General features: G+C 41.5%; 1 protein-coding gene across 4 annotated transcripts in view; it reads right to left on the reverse strand.

The window, feature by feature from the left end:
• Window positions 1-2876: 2876 nt before the first annotated feature.
• Window positions 2877-22867, reverse strand: part of MSRB2 (methionine sulfoxide reductase B2) — a 29907-nt gene continuing 9916 nt past the window's right edge. For 2 of the 4 annotated variants that reach the window (XM_037060809.1, XM_037060808.1), the window contains exons 3-5: window positions 18429-18505; window positions 12944-13118; window positions 9785-10258 (exon numbers count right to left, since the gene is read on the reverse strand). In XM_037060809.1, the coding sequence (XP_036916704.1) occupies window positions 10154-10258; window positions 12944-13118; window positions 18429-18505 (357 nt within the window). In that variant the 3' untranslated portion in view covers window positions 9785-10153. Of the gene's footprint in view, window positions 3017-9784; window positions 10259-12943; window positions 13119-18428; window positions 18506-22867 lie in introns of those variants that run through there. The other 2 variants (XM_037060810.1, XM_037060811.1) reach the window with 2 other exon arrangements.

Below are 22867 nucleotides of genomic sequence, written 5' to 3' on the forward strand. Positions count from 1 at the left end.
TTATTCAGAGGCTGACGTGCTGCTGATTGAAGTACAAAGAAGAGTAATCAAGGTTGGTTTTTTAAATATGGCTTTTAACATTTACAAGGAAAATGATTTCGAGGGCTATGTGCTGGAAAGAAATAAGCTGTAGACAGTTACCAATCAGCCAAATACTCCGATTACTAAGAATATTCCCTCCACTCTCATCTCTTACCACCCCTCCCCCATGTTCAACATCTCGATGTAGGAGGAATTATTCTTTTGTTCATAACTCTCCGGGAAGGAGAAAAAGGGTCAGATGGAAGGGCATCCGTGCACTGGGACTCCAGGACCTCATCTTGGATAACTTCACAGCCAAAAACCTTCCTCCCTGACACAGGCAGGGGGGGCAGCTTTGTGAGAGGCGCGCATTCAGATGAAATGAGCTGAAGCCGCTCAGTGGGCCTGCCCTGGAGGCCAGCCTCCCAGCCCTGCTCTGCAGAACTAGACTGGATGGTGGGGGCAGGGCTCAATTTGCATGTTTTTAATATGGAAGAAAGGTAAGAGTATGAGAAGAGGAAATTGGACGGATGTAGAAAGCAAGTGTGCGGACTACCGATTCTTCCAAGAATGTAGCCTAGGGTCCAGGGACTACGAATATCATAGACACGGTGGAAATAGTCACCTACAGGCTCTGGAAGGGTTTCCTCCCTTCCACCCCTGACTCAGACCCAGGGTTCAGGTGTTGTGAGCCACACAATCGCAGCCCGACTGCCAGACCGCTGGGTAAGGAGGGGGAAATGGAGATGGACGGCAGGCCCCTGGCCAGTGATCCAGTCAGGCACGTCTATGTGAGGAAGCTGCGTTGGGGCGTGGGTGAGCCCGCTGGGTGGAGACACATCGATGTGCGGGGCGGGCGATGCCTCCTGAGTCACAGGGAGAGAGCTCAGACGCTCTGCTTTGGGACCTCAGCCGATGGGTCTCTTCACTGACTGGCCTTGATTTGTATCCTTTAGAATAAAACTGTGGTAATAAGCACTGTATTTTCCTGAGTTCCGTGAGTCATTCCAGCGAATTATTGCACCTAAGGGGAGTGGCAGGAGCGTGCCTGAACTTGAAGCCGGTCAGTCAGAAGTGCGGGTAGCCTAGGTCTCCCAAACTGGCAGCTGGCCTCTGACATGAGGTCAGTGTTACTGGGGACTGAGCCCCAAACCTGCGGAGTGGGTGCTGACTGGGAGCTGGTATCCGAACTGCACCACCGCAGCATTGCAGGCAGTACCGATTTCACATTTTATTTGTGCTGTTTAACACTAATATTGAATATTATGTGATAATAGTAATATTTCATTTACTTTAAAATAACTATAAATTAATCTACTTACTACAGTTGACATACAATATTACATTAGTTTCAGGTGTATAGCATAGTGATTAGAATGAAGTGATCACCCTGATAAGTCTAGTACCCATGTGACACCATACGTGGTTATTCCAATATTATTGGCTATATTCCACATTCTCTACTTTATATCTCCATGACTATTCTGTAACTGCAAATTTGTACTTATTAATCCCTGCACCCTTTCACCCACCCCCTTAAGCCTCCTCTTATCTGGCAACCATCAATTTGTTCTCCAGATCTGTGAGTTTGTTTCTGTTTTGTTTGTTCATTTACTTTGGTTTTTTAGATTCCACAGGAAATGAAATCATATGGTGTTTGTCTCTCTCTGTCTGACTTATTTCACTTAGCATAATACCTCCAGGTCTATCCATGGTGTTGCAAATGGCAAGATTTCATTCTTTTTTTAATCCTTCCTTCAGGGCATTGTTTAATTGCTGTTAGAGAGAAAGGAAGGGTGTGTGTAGGGGGACGCAGTGGGAAAGAAATATCCGTGTAACAGAGAAACACCAATCGGTTGCCTCTTGTAGGCTCCCTGACTGGGGGCCAGACCCACAAACTTCTGGTGTATGGGATGATGGTCCATCCAACTGAGCCACACTAGCCGGGGCAAGATTTCATTGTTTTAAATGACTAAGTAATATTCCATTGTATACAAAATGGGGAAAATATAGGTTTACAGTGAGTATGCAAAACACAAGAGTTTACCCTTGTATTATTATTTATTAATTACCATATTGTTTTCCATATGAACCCCTATTAATCTCCTTTTGCCCACCCCATATGTCCCTGCATTTTTATCTGTTTATGTATCGATGGACACCTAGGTTGTTTCCATATCTTGGCCATTGCAAATAACACTGCAGTGAACCTACTGGGGCATATATCTTTGCAAATTAGTGTTTTGGATTTCTTTAGATTAATACCCAGGTGTGGGATTGCTGGGTCACATGGCATTTCTATTTTTAATCTTTTTAGGAACTGCCATAATGTTTTCCATAGTGGCTACATTAATTTACAATCAATCCCACCAACAGTGCACGAGGGTCCCCTTTTTCCCACATAATCACCAACACTTGTTCACTGATTCATTGATGATTCACTGATTTATTGATGGGGTCATTCGGAAATGTGGGAGTTGCTTTCTCATTGTGGTTTTCAGTGCATTTTCCTGATAATCTGTGTGTTCACCTTCTTTTCATGGGTTTGTGAGCCATGAAATATCATGTTGGAGAAACACCTATTTATACTCTCTGCCCAAAATGCTCTCACATTTTGATATTTCTTACAGATCTTAAGATATAAGTTAAAACAGTCACTTATGGGATGTTTTGGGTTTTTTGTTAACAAAGACAAGTAGATGTGTAACCAACCACCAACACATAATCCAGTGATCATTTCTTTAGCCATAAGTCTCTGTAGTTATTCAAACCAGTCACTGGCTCCATGTTCTTAGTATATATATACATACATACATACATACATAATATGTGTATGTATGTGTGTATATATATACATGCTTTTTACATTGTGTATATGTGTACTAATTTGATGATGAAGAGGTAGGCATGAAGTTCCTGAATAGGAGGTTAATCTCAAAGTCATTAATCCATCAAAATGATCAAGATTCTCTTCTGTGGCCGGAGAAAGCCACACCTGCAGAGATAAAGATGATGGTCTATCAAACTCCTGCTATCCTTCCACCTGGGCTACTCGGCACTTCAGTGTGAGTGGCATGCAGTTACTCGTGCTTCACACAGCAGAGGCCTCCAGAAAGCTGGGTGGACTGAGGCAGCAGTAACTGCTTCTCTTTCGGGGAAAAGTCCTTAAGTGAAGACGGACTCAGAGTGAAAGCTGTGGGGAACACTCCTGTAATTGGGAAATTGTGGGGGACAGTGCTACAGAGGTGGACACAGGATGGGGCGAGGGGGCTTTCTGACTAGTCAGTACTTTCTGGATTTTCTCTTTTCTAACCTCTTAGTCCAGGGAACTACATTTGAGATTCCATGAGATCCCAAGAGTCTGAATTATGTGATTTCTGACAATTAGGGTGCCTTCAATTTCTTTGTTTCAAGTGGGTGAGATGCAGAGAAGGAAGGAAGGAAGGAAGCAGAGCCAAGCAGAGTTTCCCTCCTAGAAAGAAACAAAAAGGCACAAAAATGGAAATCAACATTTAATGTCAAAGAAAAATGGCTACCATATAAATATACAACTGTTCTTGCTGGAATTCCTTCCCTTCTAGAATAAACACATTTCCTCAAATTACTATACAGGGATAAAGAATGATGTAGTAGAATCCAACAGACCAGCAAAATGAAATGGGCACCAGGGATTTTTTTTAACCAACAGCATAATAGCCAGCAAATGGAATATGTGGTCTTTAATAAAAATTTACATTTTTTATAATATGATGATAACCAGTTATTAATGGTGATTTATATTTTTGTAACAAGATCCCAACTGGTCTTCTGGCCAGGATGGAAGCATAAGTAGATAAACTTTGCCTCCTCGCACAACCAAAAGAAGGACAATGACGAATTTAAAAACAAAAAAACAATTAGATCTGCCAGAAAATTGAACTGTATGGAAGTCTGACAAACAAGGAGTTAAAGAAGAAACATTCACCCATACTGGTAGGAGGGATGGAGATGGGCAGGCAGAGTGGAGAGGATGGACAGCAAGGCAGTGGCTAGAGATTCAGCAGGCAAGGTGGAGGCTGACAGAGCAGATGGTCCCACATTTGTATGTGGGTAAATGGGAAGGAACTACTGAGATTGAGTCAGACCATGCAACTCAGGGTTCTAGGGCCAGAAAAGAAAGCCTCAAAATCTGTGACTGCAAAAATCTTTGGGGGTTGTGATGGCAGGAGAGACTCCCAACCTCATAGGAGAGCTCATTGGAAAAACCCACAGGGTCCTGTAACTTACATAAACCCACCGACCTGGGACTCAGCACCAGAAGGGCCCAGTTTGCTTCTGAGTAGCAGAGGAAGTGACTGAAAGCTGGTTGAGAACCTAGTTGGCTGAAGTGTTCCCTCTCTGACTGCTTCCCCACATACTGCACCACAACTCAGAAATGTGAGTTGCCCTTCCCTGAGGAATACCTAAGGGTCCACCCCTTACAGGTGCACCAAGATGGAAAAATATGGCCCAGATGGAAGAACAAATCAAAGTTCCAAAAATAGAACTAAGAAACAAAGAGATAGCCAACCTATCAGATGCAGAGTTTAAAACACGGGTAATCAGGATGCTCACAGAAATGGTTGAGTATGGGTGCAAAATACAGGAAGAAGTGAAGGCTATGAAAAGTGAAATGAAGAGAAATATACAGGGAACCAACAGTGAAGGGAAGAAAACTGGGACTCGAATCAATGATTTGGACCAGAAGTAAGAAATAAACTTTCAACCAGAACAGAAGGAAGAAACAAAAATTCAAAAGAATGGGGAGAGGCTTAGGAACCTCCTGGATAACTTTAAATGTTCCAGCATCTGAATCATAGGGGTACCAGTAGGGGAAGAGGAAAAGCAAGAAATGGAAAACTTATTAGAAAACATAAAAAGATAATGAAGGGGAACTTCCCCAATATGCAAAAGAAATAGACTTCTAGGAAGTCCAGGAAACTCAGAGAATCCCAAAAAAGTTAGACCCAAAGAAGCACACACTAAGGCACATCATAATTACATCACCCAAGATTAAAGATAAGGAGAGAATCTTAAAAGCAGGAAGAGAAAATGAGACAGTTACCTACAAAGGAGTTCCCATAAAACCATCAGCTGACTTCTCAAAAGAAACCTTGTAGGCAAGAAGGGGCTGGAAAGAAATATTCTAAGTCATGAAAAGCAAGGACCTACATCAAGATTACTCTATCCAGCAAAGCTCTCATTTAGAATGCAAGGGCAGATAAAGTGCTTCCCAGATAAGGTCAAGTTCAAGGAGCTCATCATCACCAAGCTTTATTATATGAAATGTTAAAGGGACTTATCTAAGAAAAGGAAGATAAAAATATGAACAGTAAAATGACAACAAACTCACAACTATCAACAACTGAACCTAAAACCAAAAGTGGAAACCAACTAAGCAAACAACTTGAACAGGAACAGAAGCACAGAAATGGAGATCACGTGGGGGCGATCAGTGGGGAAGGAGAGAGAGGAAGATGAGAGGGGAAGATACAGGGAATAAGAAGCATAAGTGGTAGGTACAAAATAGACAGAGGGAGGCAAAGAATAGTATAGTCTCCCCATGGACATGAACTGAAGGGGGGAATGCTGGTGGGAGTGTGAATAAAAGGCAGAGGGGAATAAAGGGGAGAAAAAAATGAGACAACTATAATAACATAATCAATAAAGTGTACTTTAAAAAGATCTTAACTGGCTATAATATAGTGAATATACTTTAAAACCCACTAAAGTTTGGAAGCCAGAATACGGTAATCTGTATTCATTGTCAGCCTCCAGCACAAAACATCTTGATTCACCCAGTACCACAGAATGAGTCCAGCAAGACTATTAGGCATCAGCCAGAACCACCATATTCCAATCATTCACCAAAAAGGCAGAAACAAAGAGAAAGAGGAGAGGAACCCATTATAAGTTCTCTAGGCCCATTAGGAAGCATGGAGCCATTCCCTTGGCCACACACACGTGAAGGTACAAGAAAAGTGATATCGTAGACATCAAGGGAATGCCCCACCAGTGTCACTATGGCAAAACCAGAAGAGTCTACAATGTTACCCAGCATGCCTAACCTTAGTGTGAGGGGTAAACTAACAAGGTTAAGGGCAAGGTTCTCGCCAAGAAAATTCATTTTTATTTTAAGCATATCAAGCCTGAAGAACATGAAAGAAAAGAGTAGAAAAATTATGGAAGAGGTTATATGATTGCATAAAATTATTAACATTCAGTAAATTGTACAGTTAAAATAAGCACATATTGCTATATGTAAGTAATTTGAAAAACAAGAGTCCTTGATTCTGATCATGGGCCGTAGGAGGTAGAATAATGAGAAGAGGACTGGGCATGGGGTCTCGGGACCTGTGTTGTAATCCTGACTTGGCTTCTTACCCATTATCTGATTTGGGGTAATTTGCTTAAGCTTCCTGAACTTCCGTTTCAAATATAAAATACAGATAAACATTCTGTCTTTGTCTCCCTTACACAGATGTTTGTGAAGGCAAAGTTAAAACTGACAACTAAAAATTGTAGGTTATTACTCAGGAGCAATGTATAGTTAACAGTGTACCAGCACTCTCATCCAGAAAAGCTACCAGAACTGGGTAAAATACGGAAACTATCTCTCCGTAGGCAGCAGAAATCTTCTGCAGTAGAGATTCCTATATTCATTTTCTATTGTTGTTGTAACAAATAACCACAATGCAGCATCTTAAAAAACATATTTATCTCACACAACTGTGAGAACAGGGTCTTGCTGGGATCAAATAGATTTCTGGAGGCCCTAGCAGAGAATCCACATTTTTGCCTTTTCTGGCTCCGAGAGGCTATTGACATCCCTTGGTTTGTGGCTCTCTTCCTCCACCGTCAAAGGCAGCAATATAACATCTCTTTGCCCGTTCTTCCACCAGCACATCTTTCTCCATCCTCAGCCGGGACAGTTCTCCACTTTAAGGATTCATGTGATTAGGACAGACCTCCCCAGATAATCCAGGACAATCTGTCTCCCTGTGTCAAGGTCCTTAACCTATTCACATCTGCAGAGAACCTTTCACAGGTCTGAGGACTCGGGTTTGGGTTTCTTTGGGGAACATTGTTCTGCCCCGCAAACTCCAGGGAGAGAAGAACCCCAGAGGCCACTCGTATCCTGGGATCACTAGCCAGTCATGAATTCTGACAAGAGTCTGGACTTCATGCCCACAAAGGGCATCTCCCAGGGGACACAGAGATGAGCAGAGCATTAAGCAGACTTGGAGCCCTAGGGAAATGGCTAGTTCTCCTCCTAGAACATTTGAATGTGGGGCCTGTGTGGGTTAGGAGGCTAAAACCCTAAGTGGAAAGCCTCTGAAATGCAGAGCATTGTTTTTCATCAGTTTTGTGAGCAGAGATTAAAAGTTCAAACTGCTTTACGATGAAGGCCTCACAGAATACACAGGCTCTCAGTTGACCTTCAGGCTGGAAGGTCAGGGGTAAAACAGAGGTACACTGAGCCTTATCAGGTGTACAACCAGCTTCTGGATATGCAATGTAACACACTGAATTGAATTAAATTCCTGTCGGATTGAAATGAAACAGTGGCCACCACTCTATCTACTCATCACAGAGAAAAGCGTACCTCTCTAGAGGAAGGTAAGAGTGCAATATATGCATTTTTTATCCTCACCTGAGGACATGCTCATTGATTTTGGAGAGCAGGGAAGGGAGGGAGAGAGACAGAGAGAGGAAGATGGATGTGAGAAACACCAAATGGTTTGGTCTTTCCTCTGATCAGGGACCTGTACGTACTCTAGGTATGTGCTCTGTCTGGGAATTGAACCCACAACCTTTTGGTTTATGGGACAATGCTCCAATCAACTGAGCTGCACAGGCCAGGGCTTGGGGTGCAATATTTTAAAGATACATAATATCTGAAATTCAATTAAAAAACTCCTACACATTCTAAAAGGCAAAGAACACATAATTAAAAATCAAAAGACAAAATACACCCGCAGGTGATCCAGATACCAAAGTTTAGATAGGAAGGGCTTTTAAAACTATGCTTAATGTGTTCAAGAAAAAATAAAAAATATTAAGAAAAACACACCTATGGAGAACTTCAACAGAGAAATATAATCTATAAAAGAGAATCAAATGGCTATTTTTAGGACTAAAAGAAGTACAATTAAAATTAAGAACTCATAAGATGTATCTAAGAGCAGACTAGATATGCAAAAGGAAGAAATGGGTAAATTAGAGAGCATATTGACAGAACATTTCCAAACTGAAGTACAAAAAATGTGAAAGAATGAGAAAATATAGAAAACAGCTTTAGAGGTGCATGGAATGTGATGATAAATGGTCTAAAATTTGTGTAATTAAAGTTCCAGAAGGAGAGTAGGGAAAAAGCAATACAGAAGAGATAATAACAGAATTTCCCAAACTAGCAAAAGTATCAACCTAAGATTCACAGAGTCTATGAGTCTTACATTCAATAAACACAAAGATAACCACACATCACAAACTTATGAAAACCAAATGAAAACAGAAATTCATAAAAACAGCTGGGGAGGGAGGGAAACACATTACTTTCAAAGGATCAACAATAACTCTAACCAATGACTTCTCAGAAGGAACAACAGAAGCCACAAGACAATGGAACTTTAAAATACCAAAAACTTTAAAATACCAAAATAAAGTTTCTCCAATTTGGAATTCAATATCCAAGGAAATCAATTCCTCGAAAATGAAAGGAGACCAAACTCACAAAAATTTACTAAACATGTGCAATTTTTATATATAAATTTTTCCTTAATAAAGCTTTGAAAGTGAAAGGAGAATAAATACATTTCTCACCAACAAAAACTGAGAAATTTACCACTAAGACTCATGAACTAAAAGAAACAGTAAAAGGAGTCCTTCAGGCAGAAGAAAAATAATCGCACATGGGATTTCAGGAAGAAATGAAGAGCAACAGAGAAGTTGCAAACATTCAGGTAAATACACCTGATGTTGGCACACACATGAACAATGTGTGGGGTTTCATGTGTGTGCAAAATTAAACACGTGACAACAGTAACATGAAATATGGGAGGGTGGTAATGAAATTTAAAGTGTTCTAACATTAGCATTTTTAGAGAAGTAAATAGGAAAGTAATAATTTTCAGATGGTCATAACAAGTTAAGAATGTATGCTGTGATTTCCAAGGCAGTCACTAAAAGAAGAAGTAAATCATGTATTACAAGCGAATCAAGAGAAAAATGGAATAATTAAGTTTTCTTTCTGCCCATAAATCCCAAGTAAAATGATTCAAACACTTTCAATAGTAAATTATTCAAGACTCTCAATTTATAGCACACTTCAGTTGCCATTGGTATTAGCAATAAACAAATGCCTACAACCATATGATCTATTTATTTTTTGGCATTTGATTCAGAGTCTTTTTTCATAAAAGAGCAAATTCATAGGCTTAGACAAAAAACAAACATAAATTTTAGTAAATATTTGATCTTGAACATTTTGAAGTTTAACTTTGTAGACATTTTTACTCATTATCGCTGAAATCTAACACACTCCCATCGGAACTTATTTGAGGGCCACAAGGGTGGACCTAGAATGTTCAAGACATTCTAAATTTTGAAAAAGAATCATGCATCCCACCCACAGCCGTATGTGCCTCCCAAAGCACAGCTCTTCCATGATCCTACTCCGCGGTGCTTCTTTCATTGCTGGCTTGTCGATCAGTCCCCTATTTCCCTTCCTCTTTTGCACTTGACCCCTCATCTGTACACGCCCATGAGGACTTAACCACAATGGAAACTTCAGGGTAGTTTTGTAGAGAATTTTTTGCTTATCAGCCTCCTCATGTCCCCAAAGAGTCATGCCCTCAGATCCCAGGTAGAGCCTACAGGAGCCAATTGGCTGGAAATGGCTGTCCCTCTGCCTTACTGTGAGACTCCATAGTCAGAGCAGGAGTCAGGGTCAAGTTCATTCCAGACAAATAAATTATTAGAGAAGCTATGACTTGATTTATGTCAGCAGCAAACTTAGCCCAGTTTGGGATTAAATGAACAAGTCAGTCAGGCGAATTTTGAAAACTGAGGGTTAAACGAAGGAGAGGCAAGGGAACGGGACTCTTGGAGAGAGTCAGGGTTTCCCTGGTTTGAACTTCAGTGCCACACTGTTGATGCAGAACCTCTGACCAGTGGGCCCAGGTCCATCAGGAAACACATGGCCAAGGTGAGCTTCACACTGCAAAGGAGAGAGGCCTCTGTCATTTCTCCAATGAGAAAAAGCTCTTTACATTATAAAAGTAGACAGACAAACCCCATGTGGTCACCCAGTGTTTGACATGGGTGTGGGGAAAAAGTCTATTGAATTTGTTTAAGAAATGAAAGAATGTAGAGGTCAGCAGTGGTAAATAGCTCTCTGTTTTATCAGAGAGAATTCGAGCATGTTATTGAGCTTAGGCCTTGATTAACTCATCCATAAAATAGGGATAATAATAACTGTAGCTATTTAATAGAATTGTGTGACAATGAACTGATATAATGCATAGAAAGCATTTACACAATTCCTGGGGAGTTACTCAATAATGTTGTAGCTAGTGTATTATTATTTTTAATTGAAAATAAGACTACGTGTTTATCTGCTTGCCTTGGTGTTTTGTAAAACCAGAACATTTGAACACACAGGATATCAACATAAATCTGTTGTCCAGACTTAAGCACTGTCTTCTACCTAGCTCACAGAGGGAACAGTGTGCTGCTGTCACCTGCAGTGTCCCTCTGATTGTCACTGACATGCTGCGGACTGGGGAGGAAAATGAAGAGATGCCAACCACACTAGGCCTTTGCTGCCTGTCCCTGTTCAAAAGAATGTGAGGGGCCACGAGATATCAGCTCACACCTGTCAGAATGGCCATCATCAATAAAGCCACAAACAAGTGTTGGTGAGAATGTGCAGGAAAGGGAATGCTTGTGCACTGTTGGTGGGAGTGCAGGCTGGTGCAGCCACTGTGGAAAGCAGTATGGAGATACCTTAAAAATTAAAAATGAAACTGCTTTTTGGCCTAGCAATCCCACTTCTGGGGATATACCCTAAGAAATCCTGAACACTAATTCAAAAAAATGAGGTCTGTCCGGAAAAAATCCAGCCATCATTAATATAATGAGAACAGTTTACACACATTGATGTAATCTGGTATCCAGAGTGAGTGGACTGGAATGTGCATAAGTGAACAGTGACAGCTTCATTGTACTAGTCAGTGGGGCCACTGAGTGAGCATGTGTACTGTGTGGTTCTAGGATGCAAAATAAGTGAGTAGAGCAATGAATCTGCATCAAATTTTACGTTAAGCTTGAACATTCCTCCATAAAAACTAATCACATGATTTAGAAGGCCACAGACATGGGAAACTGGTGATCGGCAGCTTCATCACAACAATGTACCCACTCACGCATCATGTCTCATGCAGAGTCTTTTTGCGAAACCATCAAATCACCCAGCTGTCTCAGGCCCCATGCAGCCCAGATTTGCTGCCCTGTGACTTCTTGCTTTCCCCCAAACTTAAATCATCTTTGGAAGGGAAAAGATTTCAGACTATCAGTGAAATTCAGGGGCAGCTGACAGTGATTGGGAGAACTGTGTGAGGTCCCAAGGTGCCTACTTTAAAGGGGACTGAGGTGTCATTGCCCAAAGTACAATGTTTCTTGTATCTTGTACCTTCTTCAATAAATGTCTCTATTTTTCATATTACATGGCTGGATATCTTCTGGATAGACCTCATATATGCATCCCTATATTTACTGCAGTGTTATTTATAATAGTCAAGATCTGGAAACAGCCTAAGTGCTCATCAGTAAATGAGCATATAAAAATGTGTGGAACATTTACACAATGGAATACTACTTGACCATAAAAAAATCTTATCTTTTCTGACAGCATGAATGGACCTGGTGATTATTATGCTAAGTGAAACAAGCCAGTCAGAAAAAGATAAATACCATATGATCTCTTATGGTGTATGATTCCACTTATATGTGGAATCTAATTAAAAAAACAAAGAAACTGACAAACAAAATAGAAATGGAAACATGGGTACATGGAATAGACTGACAAATGTCAGAGGGGTGGGGATGGAAGGAACTGGATAAAAGAAGGTAAAGAGATTAGCTAAAGAACACATATGCTTAGTCCATGGACAAAGAAAATGCGTAAAGGCTACGGGAAGGGGGAGTGGGGGCTGGGTGGAGGTGGGCAAAGCGGGGGGATGGAGAGCATCTGTAATAGTTTCAACAATAAATTTTTTTTTAAAGGTGAAGGGATCAAAAAGTTACAAAACAGTCACAGGAATGTAAAGTACAGGTGGGTATTAGAATTATCAGGGAAATCACTGCATAAGCTACAGAATTGTCTAACCGCTATGCTGTACACATGAAACAAATACATATTTAAAAACTACAGAAAATAGTGTGGTGATAGCCAAAGGGCAATAAGGGAAGAAGAGGTGAAAATGGACCACGGGGGGATAGATGGGGGTGAAAAGAGACTTTGCTTTGGGCGACGGGTTATGACACAGTGAGCAGATGATGTTTCATTGAGTTGTACAGTTGAAAAGTGTATGATTTTGTGAACCAGTGTCACCCCAATAAATAAAAACAGAATGTGAAGGGCCAACTCTTTCTTTCATATGCTCACTCAGCTTCCAGCTCTGGGAGGCTAGAAACAGGAGAGGCTATTAGAGAGTGGCCCAGGAAGGTTCTTCCTCTAACCCACCGAGAATGATGGGAGAGAATGATGGGAGAGAGATCGAAGCAGCCTGAGTAGAAACCCGATGGGCTTCGGGGACAACTAGATGTGACAAGGACAGAAAGCTCTTTGTGGCACTTGGGGGAGCATCAGGGAAAACCAAACAGACAAAACAAAGAAACTCACTTGCTTGCAGACAACCTCTGTGCGAACTGATCCTAACGAGGTGTCCACACGTCTCAGGATTCCTGTGTTGCTTTCATCAGAGCCAGACGTTCCATGGGCCTCAGAGAATGAGGGCCATCCAGTGCCGGAGCAATACTTTTTCTCAGAACTAAGGAAGACATTCCCAAAGCTACAGCTGCTAGGACCGTTATTAGCATTTATGCCCCAACCAATTTTTCTACCGAGCAGATCTGATTCCCTCCCTCTTCTGCCACATCCCAGGGCCAGTTTTGCGACAATCAATTCTACAGGAGTTTTGCCTACTGCACCTTCACTATCAAACATAGTCCCATTGCAATGAAAGGATTTCTTGTTCCTTTGATTCTACAGGCTTCCCTCTCAAAGTTCGACAAGGACCTAAAAACACTAGGAGCTTTATGAACTGTGTTGCATATTAAGAAACACAGATTGGATCCATGAGCCCTAAATGTAGAAAAGGGGGGCCATTACAATAAAATAACAGTGGTTGAAGGAGGTCATCATGAGTGTGAAGTGTCAGAGAAGTGTGAGATCTGATGAAACAGCCACTTTCAGCAACAAAAACTTGGGTTTAACTAAACACAGACGCCTGACTGCCTGCGGGAATCCAAGAGCTGCCCCTGCCACTTCTTAGCTGTGTGAAATTGGGTGAGCTGCTTCACCTCTCTAAGTAAGCCTCAGTTTTCTCCTCTGTAAAATGGAGATAATACCTACCTTATGAATATGCTTTGAGAATTTAAATTGCTACTCTGTGGAGCACATGGTAAATGCTTATGAATGAACGTTCACTATAGTTATTACTATTATTAATGAAGACACCTGGTCGCTCTGAGTGGATCACTGCGGTGAACCTTCCTGGGGAAGGCTCACAGGGACCAGTGATGCTGAAGGCTGGGCGGGCCAGAGGAGGAGGAGGGCAACAAGCAATCTGCCCACCAAAGACCCACAAAGTGCTTTAAAAGAAGGCTCTCTTAAACGGCACTAGGAAATGAGATTTTTCCATTTTAAATGGCAGTGAGATGGCGCTAAGGAAAAATGAGAAGAAATTAATTATAAACCTTGTAAAAAAAGCTGAGTGTAGTGAAAAAAATCTGGCAAATAATCATGAACAGGGAAAGCAGCTCAGTTTAGACCACAAACCTTAGTAGAAATATCTAACACAATTCAGCGATTCTCCAACATTCTGGTTTCAGGATCCTTTAACACTAAAGAAGTACTGAGGATTGCTGAGAGTTTGTGTTTACATGAGTTGTGTATATCAATATTTTACAAATTATAAATTAAAACTGAGAATGTAAAAATATATACATATTATTTTTAATTTTTTCTCCCGAGTCACTTATTTTTACAAACAATAACTTCATTACATATATATAAATATATGTAATGAATATATATATATGTAACTTCATTACATATATAAATATATATATGTAATATATAAATAACATTTTTAAGAAAAACAAAACAAGACAAAAAATAAATGACCCTTTGACGGGTGGTTATATTTTCCAAAGTGAAGCACACAGCGAGAAGAGTCACACTGTTTTACAGGTTGGCAAATCTCCTTAACGTCTAGCTGAAGTAAGGACTACTGAGTCTTCACATGTGCTTCTGCGTTTGCTTTGCTGCAGCGTTGTTCCCGTGGAAGGAGAGGAGGCCTTGCAACTACGTAGTTAAAAAAGGCAGGACCTCACAGATGCCCTCCAAGGTCCCAGGAATTCTCGGGATCCTCAGACCAGGTTGGAGAACCACAGGTAGGACTTTGAGGAGTAAGGGTTTTGACTTCTGAAAGACGTGGGTGTGAATCCAGGCTCTGCCTATTACTTCTATGTGACCTTGGAAAGTTATTTAATCATTTAAAGCCTCAGCGTCCTAATCAACAGATTAGTAATGGCATCATTGCCTCACAGGGTTGCTGAGAGGACTAATTGAGATACTTTCTGTATAACATAGTGTCAGACACTTGGTACATAAATCAGTAGCTATTATTTTTAATATCACCATTATTGTTAATAACAGATATCCATGAAATTTGAATAGTTGTGGGTCCAATTACAAGTGTCTGCACATTCGGGTTGGATTTTTTGCAATCATTTTCCAAGGGTTCAGAAACATTCATCTGTGTCACTTTGGCCCAGGAACAAACATCTTAAGTATCATCTAATCATATCCTGCCCATCCTCAGCATTGTGTATAAACTAGTGATCATCAAGGAAGTTTCAATGGAGAATTATGAATATAATAAAATTTTTTAATGAATGAATCTAAGACTTATAAAAAGTCATTTAAAACATTTTATGGGAAACAATAAACCTTTATTGATGTAATTAACAGAAACTGGAGATTTTGCCAAGTAATATGAGAGGGCCATCATACATCACTCAAGACTGGGAACCTAAATATTAAGGCCAATTAGAAATTTCAACATACATATTGAAATGATTAACAGATTATAAGGCCCATCCTTGAAAAACTACAACCATTCTGGATCATCTCTTCTCATATACACTCTGGTTTATGATTTATTTCTGGAAATTCTACAGCCCCCCAAACCGATAGCTCAGGCACCTGGTGATAACTTGCAACCTAGGTATCTTAGAAGAATTTCCATTTATTGAAGGAATCGCAGCTCAAAAAAGGGTCTTAAACAATGTTAGTTACCAGTAACATTTAGGACTTTAGATGTTAAAGAAAAGGGAACTAATATCCAACTCTCTGTTTTCTTCTAAGATTTATGACCAGGAAGTGTATGACCCAGATTTTCATAAACACTTCTGGAATCGGTATCGAAGGGAGGGAGAAGGAAGGTGGAGAGAGGAAGCGGGAAGGGGGCAAAGTCACAAAGTGACAGTCTGGAGTCCTCAGGGGATCAGTAACATCCTGAGTATCCTAGACCCTGGAAACCCTGAGTTAAAGGTCTCTGATTTGGAGAGTCAGGAGCTCTCCCTGAACACACACCACGGTGGTTCCACGTGAAGCCAACTCTGTGGGCAGCTGCGAGCCCGCCTGCCAAGAGGCAGTGGTCCCACATCCACTCAACTCTTTAGCGATGTAGTTTTGGGTGACTGACTTTCACCTCCTTTTGACTTCATACAAGCGTTTGAAGAAACGTTTATTTTTCTCTAATCTGCCCCCTATAATTAAGCCTGGAAAATTGGGACACAGTGAGGGAGGAAATGAGGGGCAAAACAAGAATACATTCCCAAGGCTAGCCTCTTGAATGACAAGTATGCTCCGTAATATAGCCTTCATTTATAAATTTTCATTAATTAGAATATATTCCCAAGAATTCCTCATGATCAAAGATACATTCATATACTTAGCTCCGAGAAAGATTATCATTGCTAACGCTGCTGGTACTGAGTGCTTGGCCTCTGCCAAGCATTTCTCTGAGGTTCTTATATGTGTTAACTCATAACCAGGTTAATCCTGTCAACGACCTTATAAATTCAGTACTGCTGTCATGGTCATTTTACAGGGGACCTAGTTGAGGCACAGAGAGATTAAGAAATTTACCAAAGACCAAAGGGCCATGGAGCGAGGATGTACTTCTAGGCAGCCTTAACCACTGTTACAGTATAACAAATATCTTTAAAAAAAGAATATTCTGGGACCTAAATATTCTTATGAATATATTCTTATTTCTCTTAGTCTTGGCTGCACCAGCAGCAGCAGCAAAATAGAACAGAAACAAACTCCAAAATCCTTTAAAAAAGAAAATGAAAACTATTCAACTGAAACTAAGTGTCTGAAAAGAAACAAATAAGGTTGGTGAACTGGCAGTTCAGCCAACTGGCCACTCGGTACACAGGCTTTTGGAGAACCAGCCAGCTCTCCTGTCGGTCTTGGCCGCTTCACCACCTTAGGGACCTGGGGCTGGTCAGTCAACTTCCTCAATTTGGACTACCACTGTGCCACAACAGCAGCCGGCCACACATACCCTTATAAGTTAAATTAATTAAAATTAAATAAAATATTCAGCTTTTCAGTGGCATTAGCCACAAAGTGCTTAATAGCCATATGAGATCAGTGGTCCACAGTGGACACAGCAGACATAGAACATTCCATCATCGCAGAGAGTTCCACCAGACAGAGTCCTCTGCCCCGGTGTCCGGGGTCCTCCTTGCTCCCACATTCTGTGAATCTGTGCCTGACCTATGTGGTGAGAGGGTGGTCGGCACTGGGTAGGAAGAAGGTCTCGACTTTACTATTGCATAAATTGGAACACCATCGAAGGAAAAAACCCAAAAAATAAAACATAGGAGAATGCTCTTACAAGGATGGCTTCTAATCATTTGTCTTCACAGTCCAAAGACAGAAATAGAACATCTGCCTGGTTACCATACAGTAATAAGGCAGTCCTTGATACTGTTACAACATGGTCCTTTGGCTTAAAGCAGTTTGGCCATCTCAAGATCCTACTTCTCTTTAATAGAACCAACAGTCATGGCACAACTGTCTCAAAAACATGCACCCCACATTTTACTGTGTCAAAATTAACCTTTGTCTCCTAGTTGTCCCCAGGCCATTCTTGGCTGACTGTCATCTTAGATGTCTCCTCACTGGCCAATGACAGAATGAATGAATCTGGGCAAAGGCCTGCCCTTCTGTGAGCATAAAGAAAAATCAATCCTAATCATTCCTCAACCTTGAAGGCGGGATCTGGCTTTCCAAATTCCGCCCACATTAGCAGGAAAGCCCAGTCTGCCCAAGGCCCAAAGGACATAATGAAGCACTGCCTAATGGAAGACTCACAGAGTTGGCTTGATTTATATTTTATTCTAAACCAATTTAGGGTTGATGCAAAAGAAAAAAACAACATCTTTGAAGTTCTGAAAAACAAGACTTCAAAGATGTTTTCCTTTCTTCTCCACTGAATCTACTTTTTTTTAGACTGTTTCCCGCATGTCTAAACAAAAAGGCCTTTGTTGAGAGATTTCAGATCCTGATTGCCTTAAAAGAGGCTTTGAAATCAAGGGACAATTAAATTTACTTTCAGCTACATAGAAGAGGGCATGGTATTCACTTCTGTCAAGCACTGTAGGGAATCTGTCCTCGTAAAATTCTACATTTCCTAAATTGAATTATAAATCCATTTTCCCGAGAGAGATATCATTTTAATCACGTGGCTAAGCAAATACTATTAGGGTTCAGATTTCTTTAAATACTTTCCCAGGGAAAAAATGCTAATAGCTTTTCTTTAAGGTACCCACCAAGTTTTATTATTTTGCTATTTCTTGGGGATACAGAAAGAAAGAATATAGGCTAAGAAGTCTTGTTAATTGTTGTAAATATTACAAATAATTAAGACAAGCAAGTATCTTATATAAATAGCTCTCCTTATAGCAACCATGCCAGATGAGAAGGGCAATTAAAAACAACATGGGTGTGCTTTCATCCAAGGCATCAAAGGAGGCAGAGCTGAGGTCTGTCCTCCTCCAGATCTCTGGATCCTTTATCTCACCTGAAGAGTGGGCTGTCACAGCACACGCAGTGATACATTCCTGATTCCCTGTTATTCAGGTAGATTCCACTGAAAGGCTGAAAATCAATTAGATACATTACGTTCAGGCTTCTCATAACTCTGGCAGGAGATGATACAGTAGATTTGAATCCAAGATGGAGTACCCAAACAGGGGAACTTTTGTACCAATTTGACAAAGAGCAAATATCACCAGAGAGAAAATTACCACACACCCAATGAAGCAGCCTGCAGACTTATTTATAACCCATCCTTTATTGCGCAAAATATCCAAATTACGACATTAATAATGTCCTATATTTACATAGCACCTTTCATCCAGGAACATCAAAGTCTGTGAAAAGGGGAGAGAACAGTCCCCTGGATTGTGTAAGATTTCTCTCCATTGCAACAGAGTCAATGCAACAGCAATGTAGTCCCCTGTCGAAAACACTTTGAAATCTCCAATTAAAGACGCAATATGAATATATAAGAAGTAGAGTCAGTGAAATCAGGGTTGTGCCTTCACTATGCTTCACATAGTGTTGAGGACACTGCATACTTAATAAATGTTAAATAATGAGGTAGATTCTCCCAGTGCCTAAGTGACGGCACAGATGAAATCACTACGTTAATTGGGGCTTTGGAGCCTGCAGGTGTAAAGGTCTTCTGAGAGGAACACAAGGAAACTTGAGGCAATGACTAAGCTGAGTCAATTTTTTAAAATGTTATTTTGCAAACTGGCAAAAAAATTCACTGGCCAAAAAAACGACCATTTTTGTCCAATTCTTTTTTTTTTGTCAAAGAAAATTAAAGAAAAAGAAACCCTTGCACTAGCCAACTATGAACCACTGTCCCATTTTATGGGCTGGAAGAGAAGCAGAAGAACAGAATGGCTCCCCGAGTCACAGAGCTGATCAGGAAATATGCTGGACCCTTCCAGCCACTCTAGATTTCCCAGCTCAACAAATTCACAGGTCAAACATTCGAGTCCCCTGTGGTGGTATTAACAGCACATTTCCAGTGAGCTAAATAATGGACAATATCAATAACCTCCTGAGCCTACAATCTGGGCACTTTGAATGTTTCCCTCTTTAAAGACCTTAAACTTAGCCGGAGAAATCTGGACAGTAGTGAGCTGGTCGTTTTTTGGCCTGTCCCCTGGAATGCTCATTCCCAACATTGGGAAAGAGGATCTATCAGGCAGTTTCACATCCCTCCCACCCGGGCTGATGAGACACATATGCCCCAAAGCTCCCAGTTCTGAAGTTGATCTAGAAAAGCCCAGTCACAGGATTCAGACAGCCAGCTTAGATTGAAAATATAATTTTGTCATTGTAGGGGGCAGCTGGACAGAGGAAGTAACAAGGAACTGGTATTACAACTTTAAAATACTGAAATGAAAAGGAAGTGCTAACTGACATATTTGATGAAATGACATCTGTGAGCTGCCTCTTTGCCCGATTTCCTGATGTCTCCTTCTTCCCTCCCCAACTTTTTATGTCCTAGCTCTTACTTAGGGCTAAACTCAGCTTCCATCTCAATTGTTCATACTAGTGTTTACTTGAAAACCTGGTATGTGTCCAGTGGAAACTTAAACTGGGTGTGCACACGACATCTATGTGAAGAATGGGCTGGAGCAGGGGCACGAAAACACTGGAGGCAAAGAACCACCAAAAAGCCAGTAATACAGGCCTGGACTCAGCTGTGGCAAGAGCAGTGGCAATAAAAAGAAGAGGGCGAGTTAAAGAATTATTTAGAAGACAGAGCTGAAATGACTGTATGGGAGGAGAATAGGTGAGAGACAGAATGACACTCAAGATACCCGTTGGGTTTTCAATGTCTGTACTACGGACTGAGGGTTTGTTGAAGCCTGAGTACCATGTGATGGTACTTAGAGGTGGGACCTGTGGAAGGTGACAAGGTCATGAGGGTAAAGCCTTGATGAATGGGACTGGCACCCTTATAAGAAGAGTCATGGGAGAGAAGCTGCTCTCTTCCTCCACTATGTGAGGACACAGAAAGAAGGTAGCCATCTGCAACCCAGGAAGAAAGCTCTCTGCAGTCATCAAATTGCTGGTGCCTTAGACTTCCTAGCCTGCAGAACAGTGAGAATAAATGTTGTCTAAGCCCTGCAGTCTATAGTATTCTGTTACAGCAGCCGGAAATGACTAAGACAGTCTGGACTGTCTTAGAGAATTCTTCCTTCTGTGATCTTGTTAATACAACAAACCTGCTGGAAACAGATGACACCTTGGAAAGGGATAATTTGCAGATAATTTAATATAGAACCATTTACAAAGGTGGGAAGCCCTGGCTAGTATGGCTCAGTGGATTGAGCACTGGGCTGGTAACCAAAGGGTTACTAGTTTGATTCCCAGCCAGGACACATGCCTGGGTTGCAAGCCAGGTCCCCAGTAGGGGGCACATAAGAGGCAACCACACACATTTATATTTCTCTCTCTCTTTCCCTCCCTTCCGCTCTCTCTCAAAAAAAAAAGTGTGGACAGGGCCAATGGAAACCAGCAAGGGAGGGTGAAGCACCCCTGGGACAGTGACCACAGAACACAAGTCCTCTGCTAGGCCTGTGGGCCAAAGGAAGGGGCAGTTACCAGAACCTGTGACACTGCAACTGTAGGTGAGGGCTGCCTGCTACAGCTTCAATCTGCACCGGAAGGACAGAGCTCCAGAGGGGACCCTGGACCCCAGTTCTCCATCCTGCCATCTGATCTCTCTGGAATCTCCCAATGGTAAACTCAATCAGTAATCAGAGGGTAAGGGAGATGATTACTCTTCCAAAAGCTCAGAGTGCGGTAAAGCAAGAGGCAGGCAGATCTGGAGGACAGACAGAGGATGGCCAGCATAAAGCCTACCTTCTCCTGATATTTGACTTTTAGTTACTGCTCAGCCAGGATATAAATTCCTTCATCACGCCTAGTGGAGGGCCAGCATATTATTGCTGTCCAATAAAAACACATGGAACTCAATTTTAATTTGGAGTCACCAATCAAAAAGCATAGATGTTCTACTTCTTTTTCCTTGGCCTTATGAAGCTAACAAAGGCTTATAGTTCTGCAATATTTTAAAAAGTTAAATGTGGAAATGGATCAAGTGGAAGGAATTTATAACACTGGTTAAAACAGATGAGGCTCATTTTGTAAAATGGCCAAAAGCAGAGAGTATAATGCACCATCTGTTTGAGAATCCCACAGTTTTCTTCTAAACATCAGGCAGCTCATCTCCAGGCCCTGTACGTATACCAAGCTTTGCCTGAGAACAGGTCTGGCCTAGAATAGTCTGGGAATGCACACAACTGTACCGAGTATCATGTATGGCTCCCTTATGCCACATGCAATAACAGCAAATATAGTCTCTTTCCCAGTTAAGGCTTTATTAAAATCCCACCCACAGGAAGTTTGCAAAAATACCAGTCTTTCACAAAAATCTATTGGGATCTGCTGGCCTGTCTTATGACTTGAGCACAGAAGTAGAGGGCAAGACCATGATTATAAGGCCACATGCACATGGACAGCTACTTGAACTTTGTAGAAACTGCTAAAGTGAACTTACAAATACTCTACAATTTTGCAAAACCACTGTGCTATAGTCCGCTCTGTGGGGTCTGCTGCACAAATTAAAGCATCTAATAGCCAAGTTCAATAGCTATATTCCAGTGGCCAATTAGGGTCTAAGACAGGCCACTTGTTAAGAAATGCAGTGCTGTAAAAGTGATATTACAATGAGGAACCACTTAGGATTGTTCTCTCAGGAAGTGAATAAAGGTTAGATTCTTCAATGTAGTCTAAATAATGTTTTCGCCTCTTAGTCTTCAGTCACTTAACACTCAGGCAATTTATTTTCTGAGTATCAGATGCCATGTTATGTGCTAGGGATGTGCCAGCAAGGGCAAGTGCAACGAAAGAAAAGGACCAGTAAAGCAAACCCACACTGGAGCTGAGGAAAGGCTTCCCTGAGGAAGTGAGGTTTGGGCTGAGAGCTGAAATACAGGTTTGCATGAATTAGCGGGGGGTGGAGCGATGGTGATGGGAAAGGAGAATGCAGGGTACAAGGGCCCTAGGGGAGGAGGGAGCCCAGGTGTTTGAGAGCTGGAAGGACAGTGTGGCCAAAGTTCAGAGATTAAGAGGTAAAATGGCAGGATTTGAGGATGGAGGTGGGAGGTAGGGGCCAGGGCCGTTAGGGCCTTATTAGCTATTTAAACAGTTTTCTCTTTACCTTGAAAGCAGTGGAAAGCCACTGAAAGATTTTAAGCAGGGGGGTGATGTGGTCAGATCTGCGTTTTGGGAAGATCTCTTTGGGGCCGGGTGGAGAATGGCTAGACGAGGAGCACGAATGGCTGTGAGTAGAGGAGTGGAGGCCCCTGCAGCCCAATCAGAGATGGTGGGAGCCCGGACCAGCAGGGCAGCAGCAACAGTGGTGAGGGG

The sequence above is a fragment of the Sturnira hondurensis genome, unplaced genomic scaffold, assembly GCF_014824575.4.
Source record: "Sturnira hondurensis isolate 20B ecotype Veracruz unplaced genomic scaffold, ASM1482457v3 Scaffold0012488, whole genome shotgun sequence".
Taxonomy (NCBI): domain Eukaryota; kingdom Metazoa; phylum Chordata; class Mammalia; order Chiroptera; family Phyllostomidae; genus Sturnira; species Sturnira hondurensis.